This window comes from Bolinopsis microptera, chromosome 8, assembly GCF_026151205.1.
Source record: "Bolinopsis microptera isolate Bmic1 chromosome 8, MBARI_Bmic_1.0, whole genome shotgun sequence".
In the NCBI taxonomy this organism is placed as follows: Eukaryota; Metazoa; Ctenophora; class Tentaculata; order Lobata; family Bolinopsidae; genus Bolinopsis; species Bolinopsis microptera.
The window spans coordinates 1,553,385-1,572,461 of NC_087079.1; the positions used below are offsets into that span (position 1 = coordinate 1,553,385).

The following is a 19,077-nucleotide window of genomic DNA, read 5'->3' on the forward strand; positions in this document are numbered from 1 at the left end:
GCCCATGAACTATAACTGGGCATGGGCGTGCAGTATTGGACTATATAAGTTAAGACATTACATAACCATGTTATGGTTACTGAATATACCGCTCTTTTTCCAGAGTTGATAGCGGAAGAGCAACAGAGGCTAGCTAACAAATATCTGCGTAAAGATGACGAGAGTGAAGCAGATAGAGATGTGGATGAGTTCATTCCCAGAAGTAAGAAGTTTAACGAGAAGAACCTCCTTCCTCACGTGTTAGTCAAATTATCATTTTTATCAAGAACTTTATCTGAAGTCCTCCTTTTTGTGGCCATTTTTGTTTCAATGTTTTTATGATAAGAGTATTCTCATACATACATGTTACATGGCGAGATCTCCATCCAAAAGGATTAGTCTGCGTCGACTGCGTCATTACTTTGTATTATACAACTTCGGCGGGTAATATTTCTCCATCCGTTTCGGTCTGCAGCTAATCTTCTCATACAATCAATCGTGAGTCCATTACGATCCAATCTCTGCTCAGCATCCTCAATGAATACATCATTTAAGCTCTTCCTAGGCCTGCCTCTTGATCTCTTCCCATGCTTGGGTTTCCATTCAAGTAAATAGTTGGGTAACCGATCTTCAGGCATTCTACTGACATGTCCAAACCAACGCAGCCGTTTTGTTGTTATTATGTCAGCAAGGGCAGTTATTGATGCCCTTCTTAAAACATCCTCATTACTTACTCGATGGAACCACCTCACTCTCAGGATTCTTCTTAAGCAGTACTGATGGAAAGACTCCAATCTTCTTGTCTGCACTTGAGTCGTGTTCCATATCTCACATCCATAGGTCAGAATGGTAAGAACAGCTGCAATGTAGATTCGCACTTTGTTGTTAATGCTTATGTTCTTATTCTTCCAAATGTTGTTGAGTTGGTTAAAAGCTCCGGTTGCTTTTCCAATCCTGACACTTATTTCTTTATCAATCTTGCCATCTGATGTAATTTTGGCACCTAAATAAGTGAATTGAGTGACCTGCTTTGCAGAGTTTCCATCGACAGTTATATCTATGGTCCTATTCTCTGGGAGTGGGTGCTGCGATGTATCTTTCCCAATGACCATGATCTCTGTTTTCTTTGCGTTCATCTTTAAACCCCCAAGCCCACAATATTTCGCAATATTGTCCGTAGTTTCTTGCAGTCCTTCAACAGTGTCATCCATTCCTGCGATGTCATCAGCATAGTCAAGATCAATGACACATTTTTCCGGTTGTCTGGAACTTTGTCTGTACTGAAGTGTAAAACCACGGGATATATTCTTAAACTTCTCTGCAAGTTCTAATCCCCAGTTAAGTACAAGATTAAAAATGGGGGGCCCTTGCACATCACCTTGTCCAGTCCCCGAATCGACATCAAACCATCTTGTCAATTCTCCATTGACACGAACTGCACTTTCAGTTGCTCTAAAGAACGCTTTGAAAACATTGATATATTTTGTCGGAAGACCATAATGTTCAAAAGCTTTCCAAATAAAGTCACGATTGATTGAATCAAAAGCAGCTTTAAAATCAATAAAGTTTATGTACAAAGGGACGTTGAATTCTATACAATTGTGTATTATACAATGAAGTGAGTACAGCTGATCTATACAAGAACGGTTTCTCCTGAAACCACACTGATTCTCTCTGAGTAATTTTTCAAGCCCATTACTCAGTCTTTTTAACAACACAATTTGGAATAACTTTGATATAGTTGAGCGTAAAGTTATACCTCTGTTATTGTTGCAATATGTGAGGTCCCCTTTCTTTGGGATGATGGTGATTATTCCTTTTCTCCAATCATTGGGAATATCCTCACTTTTCCACACATTTTCAAAAAGATCCTTTAACCAAGGCAGAAGTCCAGGAGAACCGTACTTTAACTGCTCATTTGAAATTTCATCAATTCCAGCACTCTTGTAGTTCTTCAACTTCTTGATAGCTTCCTCAATTTCAAACAAGGACGGTGGTTCATCATCATTACTAAGGTATTCAAAAGAAAGTAACTGTTCATCCTGATCCAATATAGAGAAATCCACCGCATTTGCTGCTGGCGTCAAGAGTTCTTCAAAATATTCGGCCCAGCGATGTGATTGAGCTTCGGGATCTGATATAAGCGTCCCATTCTTATCCCGCACTGCCGCAGATCTGTTAACTCTCTTGTTTGTAAGGGATTTTATTTTCTGCCAAACATCTCTTTGTTGACCCTGCTTGGCAGCATCTTCTAATTCCTTGCAGCTATTCTAACAGCCCAAGCATTATCATCTCTTTTACAGTTCTGCCTAACAAGACCGTTAATCCGCGAGTACTTAGCACGGTTCTCAGCAGTGCTGGGTTTCTTTTTAATCTCCCCTCTTTCTTTTAGGAGATTCTTAGTATCCCTTGAGAGATGTTCTGTTCTCTTTTTCCGGCCCCTTTCACCCAGAACTTCAAATGAAACATCAGTTATTATATCTCTCAAATTTTTCCACTTTTCTTCTAAAGGAGAGTTTCCATGCTCCTGATCGTTGTTATAGTACTCTTCAGCTATTCTGTTACTATATTCCTGGCTCTTAGATCTATCACGCAGGTGCTCTAAAGCAGGCTGTCTTACACGCTTCTTTCTTTTCTGAGGACACTTAAGTTTAATAGATACATATCCTCTAACCAGATAGTGAGTAGTATTTATATCTGCTCCTCTCATGCTCCTGACATCAAGCAATGAATGGCTCCATCTCGTCGAAATACACATATGGTCAATTTGAGTGACGGTGTTACCATTTGGGGATCTCCATGTTGTCTTGTGGATATCCTTGTGTTCAAAGAGTGTGCCTCCAATCGTCAGCTGGTGCATTGTACAGAAATCTAGCATCCGTTTTCCGTTATCATTTGATTCTGTGTGATATGAGTGTTTTCCTATAACACCAGGGTGAGCATCAGTATCCCTTCCAACACGAGCATTAAAATCTCCTAAAACTATTTTTATATCATGAGCAGGTAGTCCCGATTGAACATCATTCAATTCCTTGTAGAATGAGTCTTTTAAACTGATTTCAGCATCCTCAGTTGGAGCATACACAACTGTAACACTAATGTTGATGTGTTTGCTATGTAAACGGGCAGTCATAACCCGTCCTGATACAGGGGTGTATGATATGAGAGTATTCTTCATCTTTTTGGAAAGAACAACACCAACTCCTTCTCTCCGTACTCCATCGCTCCTGCCAGAATAAACCAAAACAGCCCCATTGCTCAAAGTCTGAGTTCCTGATCCAGCCATATGTGTTTCAGTTACCCCAAGGAGCTCTAGTCCATAATCATCAACACCTTTTCCTAATTGATACATCTTACTGGAATTACTGACAAGAGAAGTAACATTCCATGTACTGATACAGAGAGGATTCTTTACAATATTTACAGGATTAGACATACTTGACTGTCTGTTTACAAATGACAAATCTGATGAAGGAATTCTGTATTTACAGTGTTTACGTCGGCTCTTACGGGAGTTGCAAACAGACATCAAGCTACTAGGGTCCTTTCGGCTTTGCCTAGTCGCCGTCATCACTCCACCTGCGCCTCCACGTATAATACTATTGAATGACACTGTAGACGTTTCTGTAGCGGTTTGATTTAAGGTGGATGGTTTGCCGGACCTTCGCACCCGATCCAGAGGCAGCACCGACATCAAGAAGTTAGCGCTCCGTCCAGACACCAGCAAGCTGGTGGTTAGGTTCGATACGTAAAGTTAAAGCATGAAGAGCTTCTGAAGCCCATAGGGAATCAAAATTAAACCGTAAGTGATCATGTCAGAGACAAGATCACCAAGCAAATGCTCGATTACACAGGGCAACCAAGACTTGGACAAAATGGTGAACCGTGAGTGACACACAGATGACCCTGCCACAAGACAGCATCACCGAGCACCACCCAGCAATTGCATCCTCTCGCCACCACAGCAACCGACCCCCCAGTGATATAGCACTGACAGGCAATTAACGGTTTCATGGTGTTACCACTCCCAGGTGATCTGTGCTAACAGACTCGGACCAGATGCAAATGGGGAGCATGTATTCTCATGAGAGTGGATTTATTCATGATATTACCTTTACTCTTAGTATTACTGTAAAACCAGTTATTTTTGCGGTCAATTATTTCCGCGGATTTAATTTGAACACTTAACCGGGGCATATTTTCAGGTCGATGAATCTATTACGTCGGGCAGCTTCTGAACAAGCAACCGCAGACATGCTCCTTCGTAACATACTGACTGTCAAGAAAGTAGCCAAGAAGTTCACAAAACGGAACGCTGCTCTTCACTCTGGGAATGAATAATTAGACCCACTCTGCAGTGCACTGGTTGCAAGCAAAGTATGAAATGAAATGAAATGAAATAATATAATGTGCTTATATCCCGCCCATATGGTTAGCAGCCGACACAAGTGCCAGCTACTAACCATGTCAGAGCATGGTTTGCCTTCTGTTTCATTTCCAATACCAGCAGATGGTGTTTGGTTTGCTCCTCAGGTGACCGATCCGGAGAAATGAAAACTTTTTTGTGGTGCTGACTCAGTTTCAGTTTATTCGATTTCAATAATATCTCGTGGACATTGTTGGTATTTGAGACCGATATTTTGACAGGTCTGGTCTTGTCGGCTAATCTCCTTCCAATCCTGACAGCTTCATAGCGTGGTTTTACTTCGATTTGTTCAAACAGTTCGTACAAAAATTAATAGACAATAAGCTTAACTAATACTGTTAGCATCGTATATTATAAGAGTGGTGGGAGAACCCGAGAACCGCTTGCTAGTGCTACAGACACAGTATATGGGTTTTACTTACACTTTTAGCGCGAGCTGAAATTGTCAATAATAAAGCTCCATAATTTCGTGAACCTGTCTTCTATTGAAATACAATTTTCTTTTCATTTACAACTAACGCGCATGAAAATTCAGATACAGTCGAACCTCTAAAATAATATACCTCTAGATACCAAGATACCGTGCCTCTCTATGCCGGATACCGAGCCTTTTTGTTATTTAGTTTGTTTTTGTGCAAGAAATATAATTTATTAAAGCTCATATCGCATTTGGTGTTGATTGAAGTACATGTCTAGCTGTATTGCATTAAAATACGACACAATACATGCATATAAGGCCATAATAGTACTTATACCGGGGATTGCAATAATACAAACCTCTATTTACCGGACAGTTGATACCGATTTTTTCAATACCATGCACTTTTCGTTTCCCCTGAGAGGCCTGGTATAGAGAGGTTTGACTGTTACTGTAATACTTTAACTCTTTTTAGTTTCAAGTTAAATATTAAATATCATATGGAGTTAATGCAATGAGATGATAATTTTAAATTATAATATTTGTGTTTTCCTGTTTGATGATTGTTTGATGTAGAGATCATTTACCATCGTTTGCAATTTATGTAATTTTCAATGAGTACTAGAGTCTAAAAATAATTGTTGATTTTATATTTTCATTTATAAAGTTTTTGAGTTTTAATTTGATGTCATTTATAATTTACTGCTCGGTGCATGCACGAACACTCCGAAATACGTAAAAGGCAAAATATATAACATATAACATTTGCAATGTTGACTGTTCACGGAATAGTACATGGAATAAATACTTATAAAATAAAGAAGTGATACCAGTTGGAAGCGCAAGTATTCAGTATTAGTACTTTAGTACGGGAAAAAATTTTGAAACTTGGAGTGATTAAGTCAAAAATAAATCTTCAGAGTCTCCATCCCAGATATAATTCAAAATGACCCGGAACATGAACAATGAGCATGATCATGAGTGCAATATATCGCCGGCTTGTGCTACTCTCTATTGAGTATTGAATCGTATAATTATAAAGAGAGTCAAATCGAGGACAGTGAAATTCGAAACACACCAAAATTTACAAATTAGAGACTGTTTGAAATCAGCATAAACTTACTTTAGGTACTTTAGGTTGGTTTGGCAGGGATTGCTTCTGGACAACAGTAACTAGTACGTCCTCCAATCATTCATGGTTCAAATCTTTCTGTAGATTCCATTCCAAGAGTGAGTTGTTGGTGATGGCGGTGTATCCTTTGGTTGGCGGGGTATCGGGAAACATCTCCAAAAAACGAGCAAGTGATATACTTGAATGAATGATGAAGGGTTCTAGAGCAGTTAGGTTGACCATTGTTAATGGTCTGGCCCGGCGCGTGCTACTTCATAGCACTTGCCGTCGGGCCATAACATTTCGAGAAGAAAGCGGGGCGCGCTACTTCGAAGAAATTTTATAGACGAGTAACATCCATCAAGCAGTTAGGCTGTTGATCACTTGCTGTGGTAGCAGGTTCCATAGTCTCGCTGCATTCACTCCAAAGCACAAAGGAATTCTCGTAATGAGTAATGAGTGGCCACTGATCGTTGCAATTTGTTGTTCAGTGGTGGGACTATGGCTTTTATGCCATTTCGAGCGTTTTCCTTGAATATCATCTTATGATGTCATTTAAAGCAGACAATAAAGTTTCAAATATTAGGAAGGATCTCTGGCAACAAGGACAAAAGAAAATTGCGATAATTTAGGCCAAACATCGTGGCTCCGCGTTGACGGATGTTACTCGTTTAAATTTCTTCGAAGTAGCGCGCGCCGCTTTCTTCTCGAAATGTTGGCCCGATGGCAAGTGCTACGAAGTAGCGCGCGCCGGGCCAGATCATTAACAATGGTCAAGGCTCCGCGACATGCCAAACTAGACCAAGCAAAATCGCGTCAAAAATCGCGACGTAAGATAATGCATTTGCAGCAGGCCTCCCAGCCAACCTCGAAAACCTTGAATTCTGCTATTTTAAATCAAAAACCTTGAAAACCTTGAATTTTCACAAAAACGCTTGAAAACCTTGAATTACAAGTACAACTAAAAATTTACAAAAATTTCGCCTTCGGCAGTTGTCTTACTTAAAATCACAGTCTTGCCCCCCCCCCCAGTCACCTCATTTTGATTTATGTTTTTAACAATCCCAATGGACTGGAGATATCCGAAATAACTTTGAACTTAAAATTCGTGCCATCTTTAATGGCACTAAATTTGTTCAATGTTTTGAAATCAAAATATTACTAATAACCAAGTGTGTTATCAACTGCTGTGAACCTTCTGTATTGATATCCTATTGGTTTAGCATATAATTCAGTTACAAAATTTTTTATAATCCAAGTACATGTTTTTAAAACACGTTTTACAAGTTTTAAATTAATCTGTCTTTTATAAGTTTTGAGAAAAAAGATAAAATTAACAAGTTTTCGTACTGCAAACATACATATTCGTTTTGAAAACCTTGAAAACGGCAATCTGAAAACCTTGAAAAGGGTTTGAAAACCAAAAAAACAACCTTGAAAACCTCGAATTTTAGGGAATTTTAGAGTGGGAGGCATGATTTGCAGAGTAAAGTTAGATGTCATATATTCGTCAACTAGCTCGTTAGTCTACTTATATTAGCTATAAATACTGAGCAGAGCTTACTTTTAGATCAGCCCTTCCAGCCGATCTCGAAGGTTCCTCCCAGTCCCAGCTCGCCAGACCTCGCCAGAACGAAACTCGATGTTCCACTTCGAATCTGTACTCGATCATATACATAATATTATTAGTTAACTTGTGTTAATACTTTAAACGTATATTTATAATCAAGCAAATAAACCCTGTTTACAATGAGATAAAATCACGTGATCAAATCACGTGTTTTGATAACAAAGCTGGAGACTAAGAGTAAGGAGTAAAGAACACACTGCTTTTCATGTGTTTTATACACTGTGTTATAGACTGTGTTATAGACTGACCATGAGTTCCTTTTCACAAATTGTACTACTAGTCTTAACTATAATTCTAAAAATTATCTTTTGTGGGGACCGAGTGCTGAAGGGCTCATCGTCTGAGTATAAAGCAGACACTTCTGACAAAATCCATATTATTGTCCAGTGCTCTTGTACCAGCAGCTAGATTTGTCAGCAGTGTTTAGAGCTGGTACAGTTGGAGGTGAGTAATCCTGGTAGTAGAAGTTATACTTATAGGGATGACCTTGCTCAGGTAGGAACCAGGTCCGGTTATATTTCCACATCCTGAACAAGTAGAATACAGGGTTAGCGGTAGCGTTGAAGGAGGTCAGAAACAGATGAGATTTTAGAAGTCCGTACCAGCTGTCATGTAGGTGCCGTAGTCAGTTGTTCCGGTTCGGTAGATAATGTTACACCTCGTTTGAAGGACAAGAAGAGGAAGGTTGCAGAGGAGAAATACAGCCGTGAAGAGGGTGATCGATATAGACACTTCCGAGAAATTCCTTTCGTTTGCATTTTGGGTGGCAAGGCGTGCTCTGGCGGCAATGGCTCGCAGGCTGAGGATGAAGCTTGCGAAGACCACCAGTGACCCTAGCAGTAACCAGAGCATGATGATGTAGACGATAAAGTTAAAAATCCAGATTGGAGCGCCCTGACCAGGGATCATGCCGCATATTAGTACTCCTGGGGCATAGTGTATCATCTGCAGGCTTCCGGTCCCTAGAACAATCGCATCAAGTAAAATCCAGAATAGCTCAAAAACAAAACAGGCTGCAATCACCCCTCTCCTTTTTATTTCGTAAAAAGGTCGAAAGATTGCTATGGTTCGTGTTGCACTTATCATGATAACCATGAACATGGTGAAGCGTTGCAGGTGGCTGAAGGGCACACCCCAGGCACCACATGACGTTAACAGGACTGGAAGCCTTTTGTTGAACACAGAGGGGATGGTGCCGATGGCCACGGTGGATGTACACAAGTCAGTTATGACGATGATGGTGTCATGTAAACGAGATCTGGGAGAGTTTGTTTTAGTTTTTTTCCAGAAGTATATCGTTGCTGATGTGTTACCTAGGATCCCGACCAGCACGACGAGGATCAGGAGGAATCCGATGAAGGTGTCTGCGAGTACACTGGCTTTGACTCCGTTTTCTTGAGCCTCGAAATAGATGGTGTGACTGTCCTCTAATATTTTCGCTGACATGTTCACTGAAATTATGTTAGCTGATATGTTAGCTGATATGTTAGCTGATATGTTAGCTGATATGTTAGCTGATATGTTAGCTGATATGTTAGCTGATATATTATATTAGCTGATATGTTAGCTGATATGTTCAGCATATCAGTTAACAAAATCGCCATATTCAGGTGCCTTAAAAACCATGTTAAAATATATATATATATAATATATGTATATATTGTTTTACGATGTTCTCGTACAAATTGGAAACACGATATAACTATGAGGTATCACTCTTGAAAGTAGAATACTAATTATAAAAGTAACATAGAAGATAACAGAACTGCTCGAACATCACGTCCTAAATAATTCTAAAACGGCACTTATACTTACTGGGCCGCGCTCAGCCTGTCATTCCGCCTAATCTCTATTATGTTTATGAACATGATAGCCTGAGGTCCCCAGGTAACACTTATAGTTATACATGGAATGACACGTGACGAGTGATTCATGACCATGAGACATGAAACTACTTGATACATGTTTCGTATCCAATATATCAGAGATGTTAAAGACTGCTGTTGATATAAAATGACTCCGGGTTCGAGCTAACCTCATCAATACGCTAGGGAGGGAGCCGTACTAGGATAATTGATACGATGCTCATACGTAGTGCGATTATTAATGCTCACGTCTAGATACTTTAGTGATTAAGATTTACTTAGGACTGTAACCTTGAGATTAGTATTTGTGACATCATTTAATTACTTATACTTGATTCTAAGCCATGAGCCAAACGGCCATTCCTAATGCTAAGGGTTACAAAATAAAGACACTTAAATTGTTGGTTAAAGTAACACATAGAATAAATACGGTAGACACTCTTAGTTACAGAGAGAGTGGACTACAATGAATAGCATATATCAATATCTTTCCTAACTAATAACTAACTTATAATGAACTTCCTAACTTATAACTTACTTTCCTAACTTAACTAATTTATCTACTAAGGGTTAAGACAGTCACTCATATGAGAGCTGGCAATACACATCGGGATTGTGGTGCTGAACTCTGCCATATTCTTTGCATCAAAAGATATATATAGTCGCGTGGGTGATCATGTGACCCACGTGCTTGAATGATCATGTGACAATGATTTCATGTACTTGAAGCGACTGACAAGGTACGTGATAAATTGATAGTGGTAATATCTTGCCGCTCTCCGCGTCGAAGAGACTGCTCGATCGCCTGTACCAGGGCTGTCAATGTCCGTGAGGTAGTTGAGCCGCTTCAGTTGTGATTAGAAGATAAGGATAAGATTCGATTTTGATAGTTACTTAGTAACAGCCGTTACCAGCTGTCACACAATGGTAGAACTATAGGGTGCATTTATAGGGTGCATTTGTAGGGGCTATAGTGAGCGAGAAGCTATACATGTGTGAGGTGATAACCAATTTCAATAAGTATGGTTGAGTGCACTAATGTTCACTTGTCACGCCGTGTTGCATTTTAAAGAGCTTGACGGGCCGCCCCATTGGAAGAGCTCCTATGCGGGCAAGAGATAATGCCTAGATGACACATTGACTATCTTGCGGGTGACCTGACAACTATGGATGAATCCGTGTGGCATGTCATGTAATGTTGATACCGTAATCTTTCAGCAGAGTTCACCAACGTACCCAAGATAAAAGTTAAACTTAGTTATGGTAAATAAGGAATATAAATGAAGGTCCTTAAATCGCCTCGACTCAGGGAATATCATCCATACCATTACACTACAACTGGTGAATAAGAACTAAATGAAATCCACCATGTTCGCCTTGACACAGCGAAACCCATCTATAACAAGAGATATTATCGGCGGCGCGCGCTTCGCGCGCGAAAAGTGGCATGCAACGTATGTCAAGAAACTACTATCTAAATGGTTGTGAAGTCGTGGTGAAGTGAACACGTGACAATGACAAGTGATAAGTGTTCTCCAAGGTGAAATTAAATGTGCTGACTTTGTGCATATGAAGTGAATTCTTGCTGAAAGTAGATTGTGAGTGCTTGTTTATGTTATTTGAAATTGATGTGAGAATAATGTGCAGTGGAGCATGATGTGATGTGATTTGTGACTATGAATACCTATAAAACATCTAAAACAAATAACACTGATTATAATTATAACAATAAAATATACTCTTTAAAAGGAAACACAACATATAATATGTATTTATTGCCTAACCTATCGCATACAAAAAGCTCAGAAACTGTCGCAATATTATGAAAGTTGTGTAAGAATGATTTAGTGTGTACTGAGTAGTGTTAAGATCTAAACAGACTCTTCTTCATGATGCTTACGATTGAAATATTGTAATATTGTCAATGCTTAGCTTCTAGCAACCTCTACGGCTACCCAACACGACACGCTCCACATTGAAACCCGTGCAGATCAGAACCCTTCCCCTCTAAATCAGCAAACGCAAATGTTTTATCGCGCGCAACTCTCAATTATAATATATTTCACCCCCTTGGCCTTCCACACAGGGAGAATATTTGCAGCAGTCAGCAGCAGTTAGCAGCAGTTAGCGACAGGTAGCAGCAGTTAGCAGCAGTTTCTTTGCACTTTAGTCTCCCTATGTGTCCATGAGTGGCGTAACGTTACCTGTTTGCTGTTGCCCACCCAATAGCGTGACTACTTGACTAGTTTTTGTAGAGGTTCCTCAAAAGCTCAAAAGTAATTTTAAACGATTCCCAGTTCCACAGTTCAGTTACAATTTGGTTGAAACACTAAAACTCAGTGCAGAATTGAGCAAGTTTAAAGTTATAAAGATATTTTATACGTATCAAATTAAATAAGTGCTTTATTTTTAGCTGTGGAGATATAGCTGATGTGTGATAGCGCGCGCCTTAAAAATAAAATAACAAATAAATGCTACGGCTTCCACTTCAAGCGTCCAATTAATGTCCGTTCAAATTAAGTCTGCGTCCGGTAAGGTAATTTAAAAGATGCATTAAAGTTAAACCTTGCTATGGTGAAAATTGATTTACTCAAAATTGTGCTCAACGTTGAACGTGCAGCTCGTGCAGTGGAAAATAACAATGACATGACAATCAACAATGATATTGATTATATTTATATATTATATTATACATGTTATAAATATAAGAGAGCGGCGCGCTGTGTTGTAATTTTTGTTAATTAACTTTAAGCATCAAACTTTTTCTTTTTGTTAATATTCTAACTTGTGCACGTTTATAACTTGAGTCCCAGTCCCGTAACTTGAATCGAATCCTATGACTAACGTAACTTCAATCACGCGGTTCTATAAGCTTCTCTCGAAGAAAATAACAATAGCATTAATCATTATACATTTTCTAATGTAATTACTACAAATAAAAACAGCGGCACTAAAAGTTATCTGGCACCATGCTATTAGTATTATGTTCATATTAAACATAAAGATTCAGCGAAATGACAAGCTGAGACGCCCATGAGTAAAAAAAAGTTATAATTATATTTCGCGTCGATTATGTGTTCAATTTGGGCAAATTGTATACTAAATACTTATGCTTATACATTATAGCAACTTGGCAGTTGTAATACTGAATACTAATTGCACTAATGCAACATGTACGTAGGTGCGCGATAATATTTTGAAAATAGTGCAATTTTGCACCTCACACCTGTTTAAACTAAAACACTAAAACGTTTTATGTGTGGTACTGGTAATTTGGAGAAAATGTAACATTTCAATAAGCTGAACAATTCGCCAAATTTGAGGCCTTTAGTTACTTTCAGGTTAGATTAATGATAGCAGGAACCCGTCTAACCCTAAATGTAGGTACTTATACTATTAAAGTATTAATAAAAAGTAAACATATCAATCTGTACCTCACCTCCCCACGAGAATCCACATCTATACTTATAGTACGTACGTTGGGTTGAAACCAGCCATACCATTACCACTGGCACCATGCACCATTATTTCAAATTATCCTCCCGGTTTCTAACTATCAATCAAATTAAGACAGGTTTTTGAGATTTAATTTTAAGAAAATTAACGATATTCATAGTGATAGACTAAGGCCTGAGCTGTAGGAGGTTGTGCTCGACAAAATACCGGTGGAAATAATTTCATAATCTTAAAATTACTCTTCCAGAATCCAGATCCAGTCTTAACCTTCAAATTCAATTAAACATAACTCACTAGCTGAAGTAGCTCTAATACGTTCGATTAGACTACTACTACTACTACTATGTCGGAGCTAAGTCCGATCTACGCCAGAAAACCCCCTCCATATATCCCTGTCCCGCATCAGGGTTCGCAGTTCCTCTTTAGAGTTTGTCCCAACTTCCTTCAGTAACATAGACAAGTAGCTTTGTCTTGGTCGGCCTTGCTGTGCTCTACCGTGCGTAGGTTCCCATAAGACTAAATCACTGGCAAGTAGCTCAGGATGTCGGATGCAGTGTCCCGCCATTTTTAATCTCCTGCTTCGTAACTTGTTTGACAGCCTTGGGAGGCTACCATACAAAGTTATATTGCTGACCTTGTCCTTCCATGAGATACCCAGCACCATACGCAACATCTTTGTGTATGTCCCGTCCAAACTTTTCTCTTGAGCCTTTGTCAGTGTCCAGGTTTCTGATCCGTAGAGCAGTACTGATTCACAAGCCGCTATGAACAATCTAATCTTTAGGCTCTTTGAGAGTTTGGATTTCCAGATATCCTTCAGTCTATGTAGGGCACCCCACGCTTTTCCCTTTCTAACCCTTATCTCCCTATCTGTGCTCTCAATCCAGGAGCCTAAGTAGATGAAATCATCTACATTTTCTATGGCTTCCCCGGATCGACTTTGTAGGTCGCTAGATCGATCCTCCATATTCAGTGTCATGACCTTGGTCTTGCCTTCGTTTATGTGTAGTCCCACGCTTGCTGCCGCCGATTCTACTCTGAGCAGGAACTCGTTAGCCTTGTCCATGTCCTCAGATATAAGTGCTATATCATCTGCAAAGTCCACATCGTTCGATTAGAAGTAGAACATGTAACTTAGTGTAAGACTTAGTGTTAGACTAAGAGTAAGACTGCAGCATCCAGCTCGCCATTTTTGAAATTCAAGCAAATCGAGGACGTTCAAACATCAATTGTCAAAGGTTGTAGGTTTATAACCTACCAAGACGCGCGCCGAGTACAGTTGGACTCGTCGACGGTCTTGAAACAAATATATTTTACGAGTATCACCCGCTAGAAATATTGCCAAATTGTTATTATTCTAGAGGGTAAAAAAGAAAATTTTGATAACGTAATCAACGACCAAACCCCCCCCCCCCCCCCCCCCCGTAATCGACCGTAAGCATTTGGAAACCCCCCTCCGCTGATTATGTAATATAATATGTGAACGACCCTTTAATTCAAAGGGTGCAGGATGTTCAGCTCGACAAAATAACAGTGGAAGATATTTCGTAGGCCCTAAAATGACATTGAGGCCTGCGTTCTGAGCCCTGTCCTGACATGATGCGTTTTAGGAGGAAGCAATTTAAAGTGAACCTTTTATTCAATGACAATTTCATTCATAATTTAATTACAATGAGCGGATTCGATTTTATTTTAGGATACTCCAATACTTTTGAATCATCGTGTCAAGCACAGATTTACTTGAGTTGCTTTCAATCACAGACTGGACTGATAGTTCATAGTTACAGTTGCAGCCGATTAGACGATTAAAAAAGACGGTTATTGAGCGAAGCCGGGGTAAATCTGCCGACATAATGGTTACAACAGTAAACAGAACAGTAACTTCTTTCAAACATCGTGAATCGAATTAAATCTTTTGCATTGTATTCAGAATCAATGTAAACACTTAAAATCAATAATTTTCAAAGAGAATAACACACTCAAAAACGCTACTGTCTTAATTTTCCCTTTTTATTAAGATGCCTCGACAGTGATCTTAAACGAAAGACCACGTACACAACAAATACAATATAATCACGTCCGTTACGTTGAGTTAAGTTAATTGAATTACAATGAAACTACGTTCACAAAACCAGTTTAAGTCCTTTAATTTAACAAATTCCTTCTAATATATAAGATTTTAAGTCTTTTTAAAAGTTTCATATTCAAAAAATCTGAAGGTAAAACAGCAATCCGTTGTATTTCACTGAAAAAGCCGACTGAAGAGAGGTGAGCATGTCGCGGGGAAGTTGCTAGGACAAGCCGTATTTTGCTTCTCTGATTCTGTATTACACACAAACGCGTTTTCCCTGAAACAATGTTTAATATTAAAATTTTTTCATACATATTAAACGGTACTCCGTTAAAAATGAGGTCAATTAACTTAATATTTAAGCGAGCGATCATAGATTTAACGGCAAGATTCAACTCGGTCGATGTATCCAATTTATGAGGGTACAACTTTTATTTGACCAATCTAACAGTATAAGTAAAATGAGCTAAAAGATTTTATAGCCTGATTAGCAGCCCGCTTGAGCATAAAAGCCTGGCACGGTCACAGCTAGCAGACAAACCTCTAAATCCTTGACTGTATCGGTAAAATCGATATGTTCTTTGTCGTCATCTACTGTCCAAAGCTACTATGCAGCCGAGGACTCGAGCACTCTTCATTTTCCCTGTGAAACGTTTTGAAATGACTACGTTAAAAAATATTTTAATTGTATTATATAATACAATTACAATATTTTTTAGTATATACTATGATAGCATGACCCCTGATGTGCATGAAACATCAGCCGCTGAAAAATTTTGAAAATGAATCATCCGAATTCCAAATTAAATAAATATTCAACTTTATCATAGAACACCTGCTAAAACACATTGCTCCTTTCTCAATAATCCACGCTTCATTGTCGAAGAAGGGCACTCGCTCTCTTATACCAGAAGAGATCTACAAGAGAAGCATCAAATCTGGGCAGATCTATGGAATGAACCGGAACTTCGGAACCCTGGCCTTGTTGTGGAGAAGTGCATCAAAAAGTCTGTAGCGGCATTCAAGCAGTGGAGAACCCTAGCATCTGACGCGTATTCTCAGTGCAGTAAACGGATCTATTGAGAACTTCAAAAGAAAATTTTGTATAATACCAGAAAACAAAAAATACTCCTGAAGCTTTATAGATATTATGAGAGTATGTTGGATTTAATAAAATAAAATAGTTTCATTAAATTGTTGTAATAATTGTATTATGATACCCTGACCACTGACGGCTGACTAACAAACAGGAGAGAGAGGTCTAATTTATTAGAATGGAAGAAGATAATTGTACATTGTATTTAACGCTCTGCCGAACACTATTGTCACGGACATTATTTTCACGCTAAGGTTTCCTACCTAAATTTCAGGAGAGAGAGAGAAGTGGACATTTATCGATTATATATATTCACTTATATTCAGAATATGAAAGGAATTGTGTCAGGGGTGCTTTTTTACGTGGGAGTAAGCACGGTGAAGAAAACCAAGAATGGGCATCAGTATAGACAGGTATATAATCTATCAAAAACAACATCATCGATCGAAGAAGGAGGGGAGGTACAGATTTATCGGTGGTGGACGGTGGAACTCTCAGCCAACCCCAAACCTAGAGGTAATGCTTACTTATGCTGATATCAATAGTTTTAAAAGTTTAGGTAAACTTAATTATACTTATAGATAATTAAATCGACCTGAAATTGAAGTGATGCGTCGCTTTAATCACTCATGTTTCATAATTCTCAGCTCAACTCCCTCTACCGTGCGGTAGTAGTCGAAAGGGATAATTTTGTGGAGCTATCAGGGTTAATCGCTGCGAACCCCAAGACCCGTCAACCAGCCCCCACCTCCAAACCAAAAACTCCACCTTTCAAAAAAAGAGCGAGAACACCTGCACCCGTGAGTTACAGTTTTTTTTTTTCAGATAAAAATCGTCAACACTAACAGAAAAATCGCCGTCCTAAAGCTGGTACATCCTCAAAGAACCATGTCCCCTGGGAAATATTTTCGTTTACAAAGCTATAAACACAGCAAGATTTGTTAAAAAATGATTTTATCAAGATAGCTGGTAGAGTTCCTGTAGGTAAGTTTTATACATGATCAGACTTGAGTTTATCAATTTATGGTAACACTCAAATTTTTCAGTTCGATCTCGCAGCCTTACCCTCACCTCCCCATCCAGATGATCTTCTTGGTATTGTACCGTATCATCGCCCAGTTTGACCTGGACTATTTAAAACATCAATTGTTTAGCAGGCAGGATAGCACATCAAGTTTAGAACAGCTTAGAACTGAGTGGCAGAGAATAGTTTAAGTCGTCTGGCAATTGAAAAAAAGCAAACGAACACAAAAGGGCGCGGATCGAATGTAAGTGGAGAAATTAACCGAGAAAATACAATTATCAGTTTAGAAATATCAGTTAGATTTCATAATGAATATATCAGAGGAAACGGAGGATTGCCGATCGAAGTTTTCTAAATACGGTAATGGCATTTCTAGAATGAAGGTTAAAATTTACAAGTGGGCCGTACGAGTGCTTTCAATTCCGTCCTTTCTGGGCAGATAAACTGTTAAAAACCTTGCTTAATAACAGCCTTAGTAGAGGTGTTGGCCCAATACTGTTGGGGACCTAGAGCATGATAAGATAGTTAATGAAATAGGTGGATTATTAAACTATCTTATTTGCTTTATTAAAACTATCGAATAATATAAAGATAGTAGCTTGAAAAGCTGTGTCCTGCATGCTATATTATATTATTGCTCGAGTTCGCGTGATATTATACGTTAAGTAACTAAAATAAGTAAGTATAATACATATATTGAATATTTAACTTACTATATTTTATTATGTATTATCATTAAGTGATTAGTTGTAATGAAACAAAAAGGGATTTGTTTCATTCCGACTAATTCGCTACATTGAACTTAGAATATAACTTCATATCAACATTGAATCACAAACATTGTTTGTTTGTTTGTTTGTTTGTTTGTTTGTTTGTTTGTTTGTTTGTTTGTTTGTTTGTTTGTTTGTTTGTTTGTTTGTAGAGAGAATGTAACTTACGTTTTATTCAATGATATACTCTCCAGTCAGCCGGGAAAATTACGCTAGAATAGAGGTATCACTTTCCAAAACCATGGCTACATTGGACACGTCGGCATTCCTCTCCATTCCTCATATCGGCACGGAGGCTATTGCAAGGCTGTTTGAGAATCAGCAGAGCCGTTTAAATAAACTCGAGCTCAAGTTAGAAACTTCCTCTAAAAAGAATGCTCCGGATCCTTTTAATTTTGAGCTACCACTTTGGTTCAAGGTGGTCTTTTGGGGTGTGGTAGGAATTGTAGTTTTCATTATCTTGAAATACCTTTATACTCGAAATTGTGTTAGCCAATGCCAACCTATTCGCTATAATCCACCCAGAAATATCAGGCCAACAAACGCAATTCCTTTGTATGAACCAGTTGCTACTCAGGTGCCGAGTGCACCACCAACAGCTCCAGACCACTGTACAAATCATTTGTATCATCACACCATAAGAATTCAAGACACTATAAAGTAGCCGCTAGAGCAGATATATGTTTGGTCTGATTAATGTTTGGATATTTACCTGGCCGGTTTGATATATTATTTAATTTTTGACTACAGTATTTTATTATTTGAATAAACTGAATAAAAGAAGGACGGAAAGAGAGCCGGGGGAGTTTTAAATATTAATCCGGAACAGGGTCCTGAACTTGCAAAATTTGCTATTTGGGGCCCTGGAAAGGAGAAATGGCAAACGATTGCAAAACAATGGTAATAGAAAGCTGGAAAAGCAGCGATATAACTTGAACGCATTTTGCGGACCAATATTTGATTTTTTCATATTCATGTTTCAATCCTAAAATATGTTAATTGATCAGTAGAATCTATATAGTTCATATTTTGTTTATTTTAAGATTGTATATCATCACTTTTCACACCTGACTCAAATTTGTCCATTTGAATCCACAGTTTGGCACCTCAAATCGTATAAGTTCCAGTTTCTCAGCATTTAGTTTCATACCTTTCATTAAGTTCTGTAGACGCATTTCACTTTACCCAATAAGCTTCACTCAATAAATCAGTCCACCAATTAGACCTAGTT

At 38.6% G+C, this 19,077-nt stretch overlaps 2 protein-coding genes across 2 annotated transcripts in view; one reads left to right on the plus strand and one right to left on the minus strand.

Annotated features, from left to right (window-relative positions):
* Positions 1 to 5,376, plus strand: part of LOC134819850 (WD repeat-containing protein 49-like) — a 48,762-nt gene extending 43,386 nt beyond the window's left edge. Inside the window, 2 exon segments of the mRNA XM_063830001.1 lie at positions 104 to 239; positions 4,185 to 5,376. Of these exon segments, the coding sequence (XP_063686071.1) occupies positions 104 to 239; positions 4,185 to 4,320 (272 nt within the window). The 3' untranslated portion in view covers positions 4,321 to 5,376.
* Positions 1 to 19,077, minus strand: part of LOC134819948 (short transient receptor potential channel 4-like) — a 219,816-nt gene that overhangs the window by 79,250 nt on the left and 121,489 nt on the right. The gene's annotated exons all lie outside the window — the stretch shown is intronic.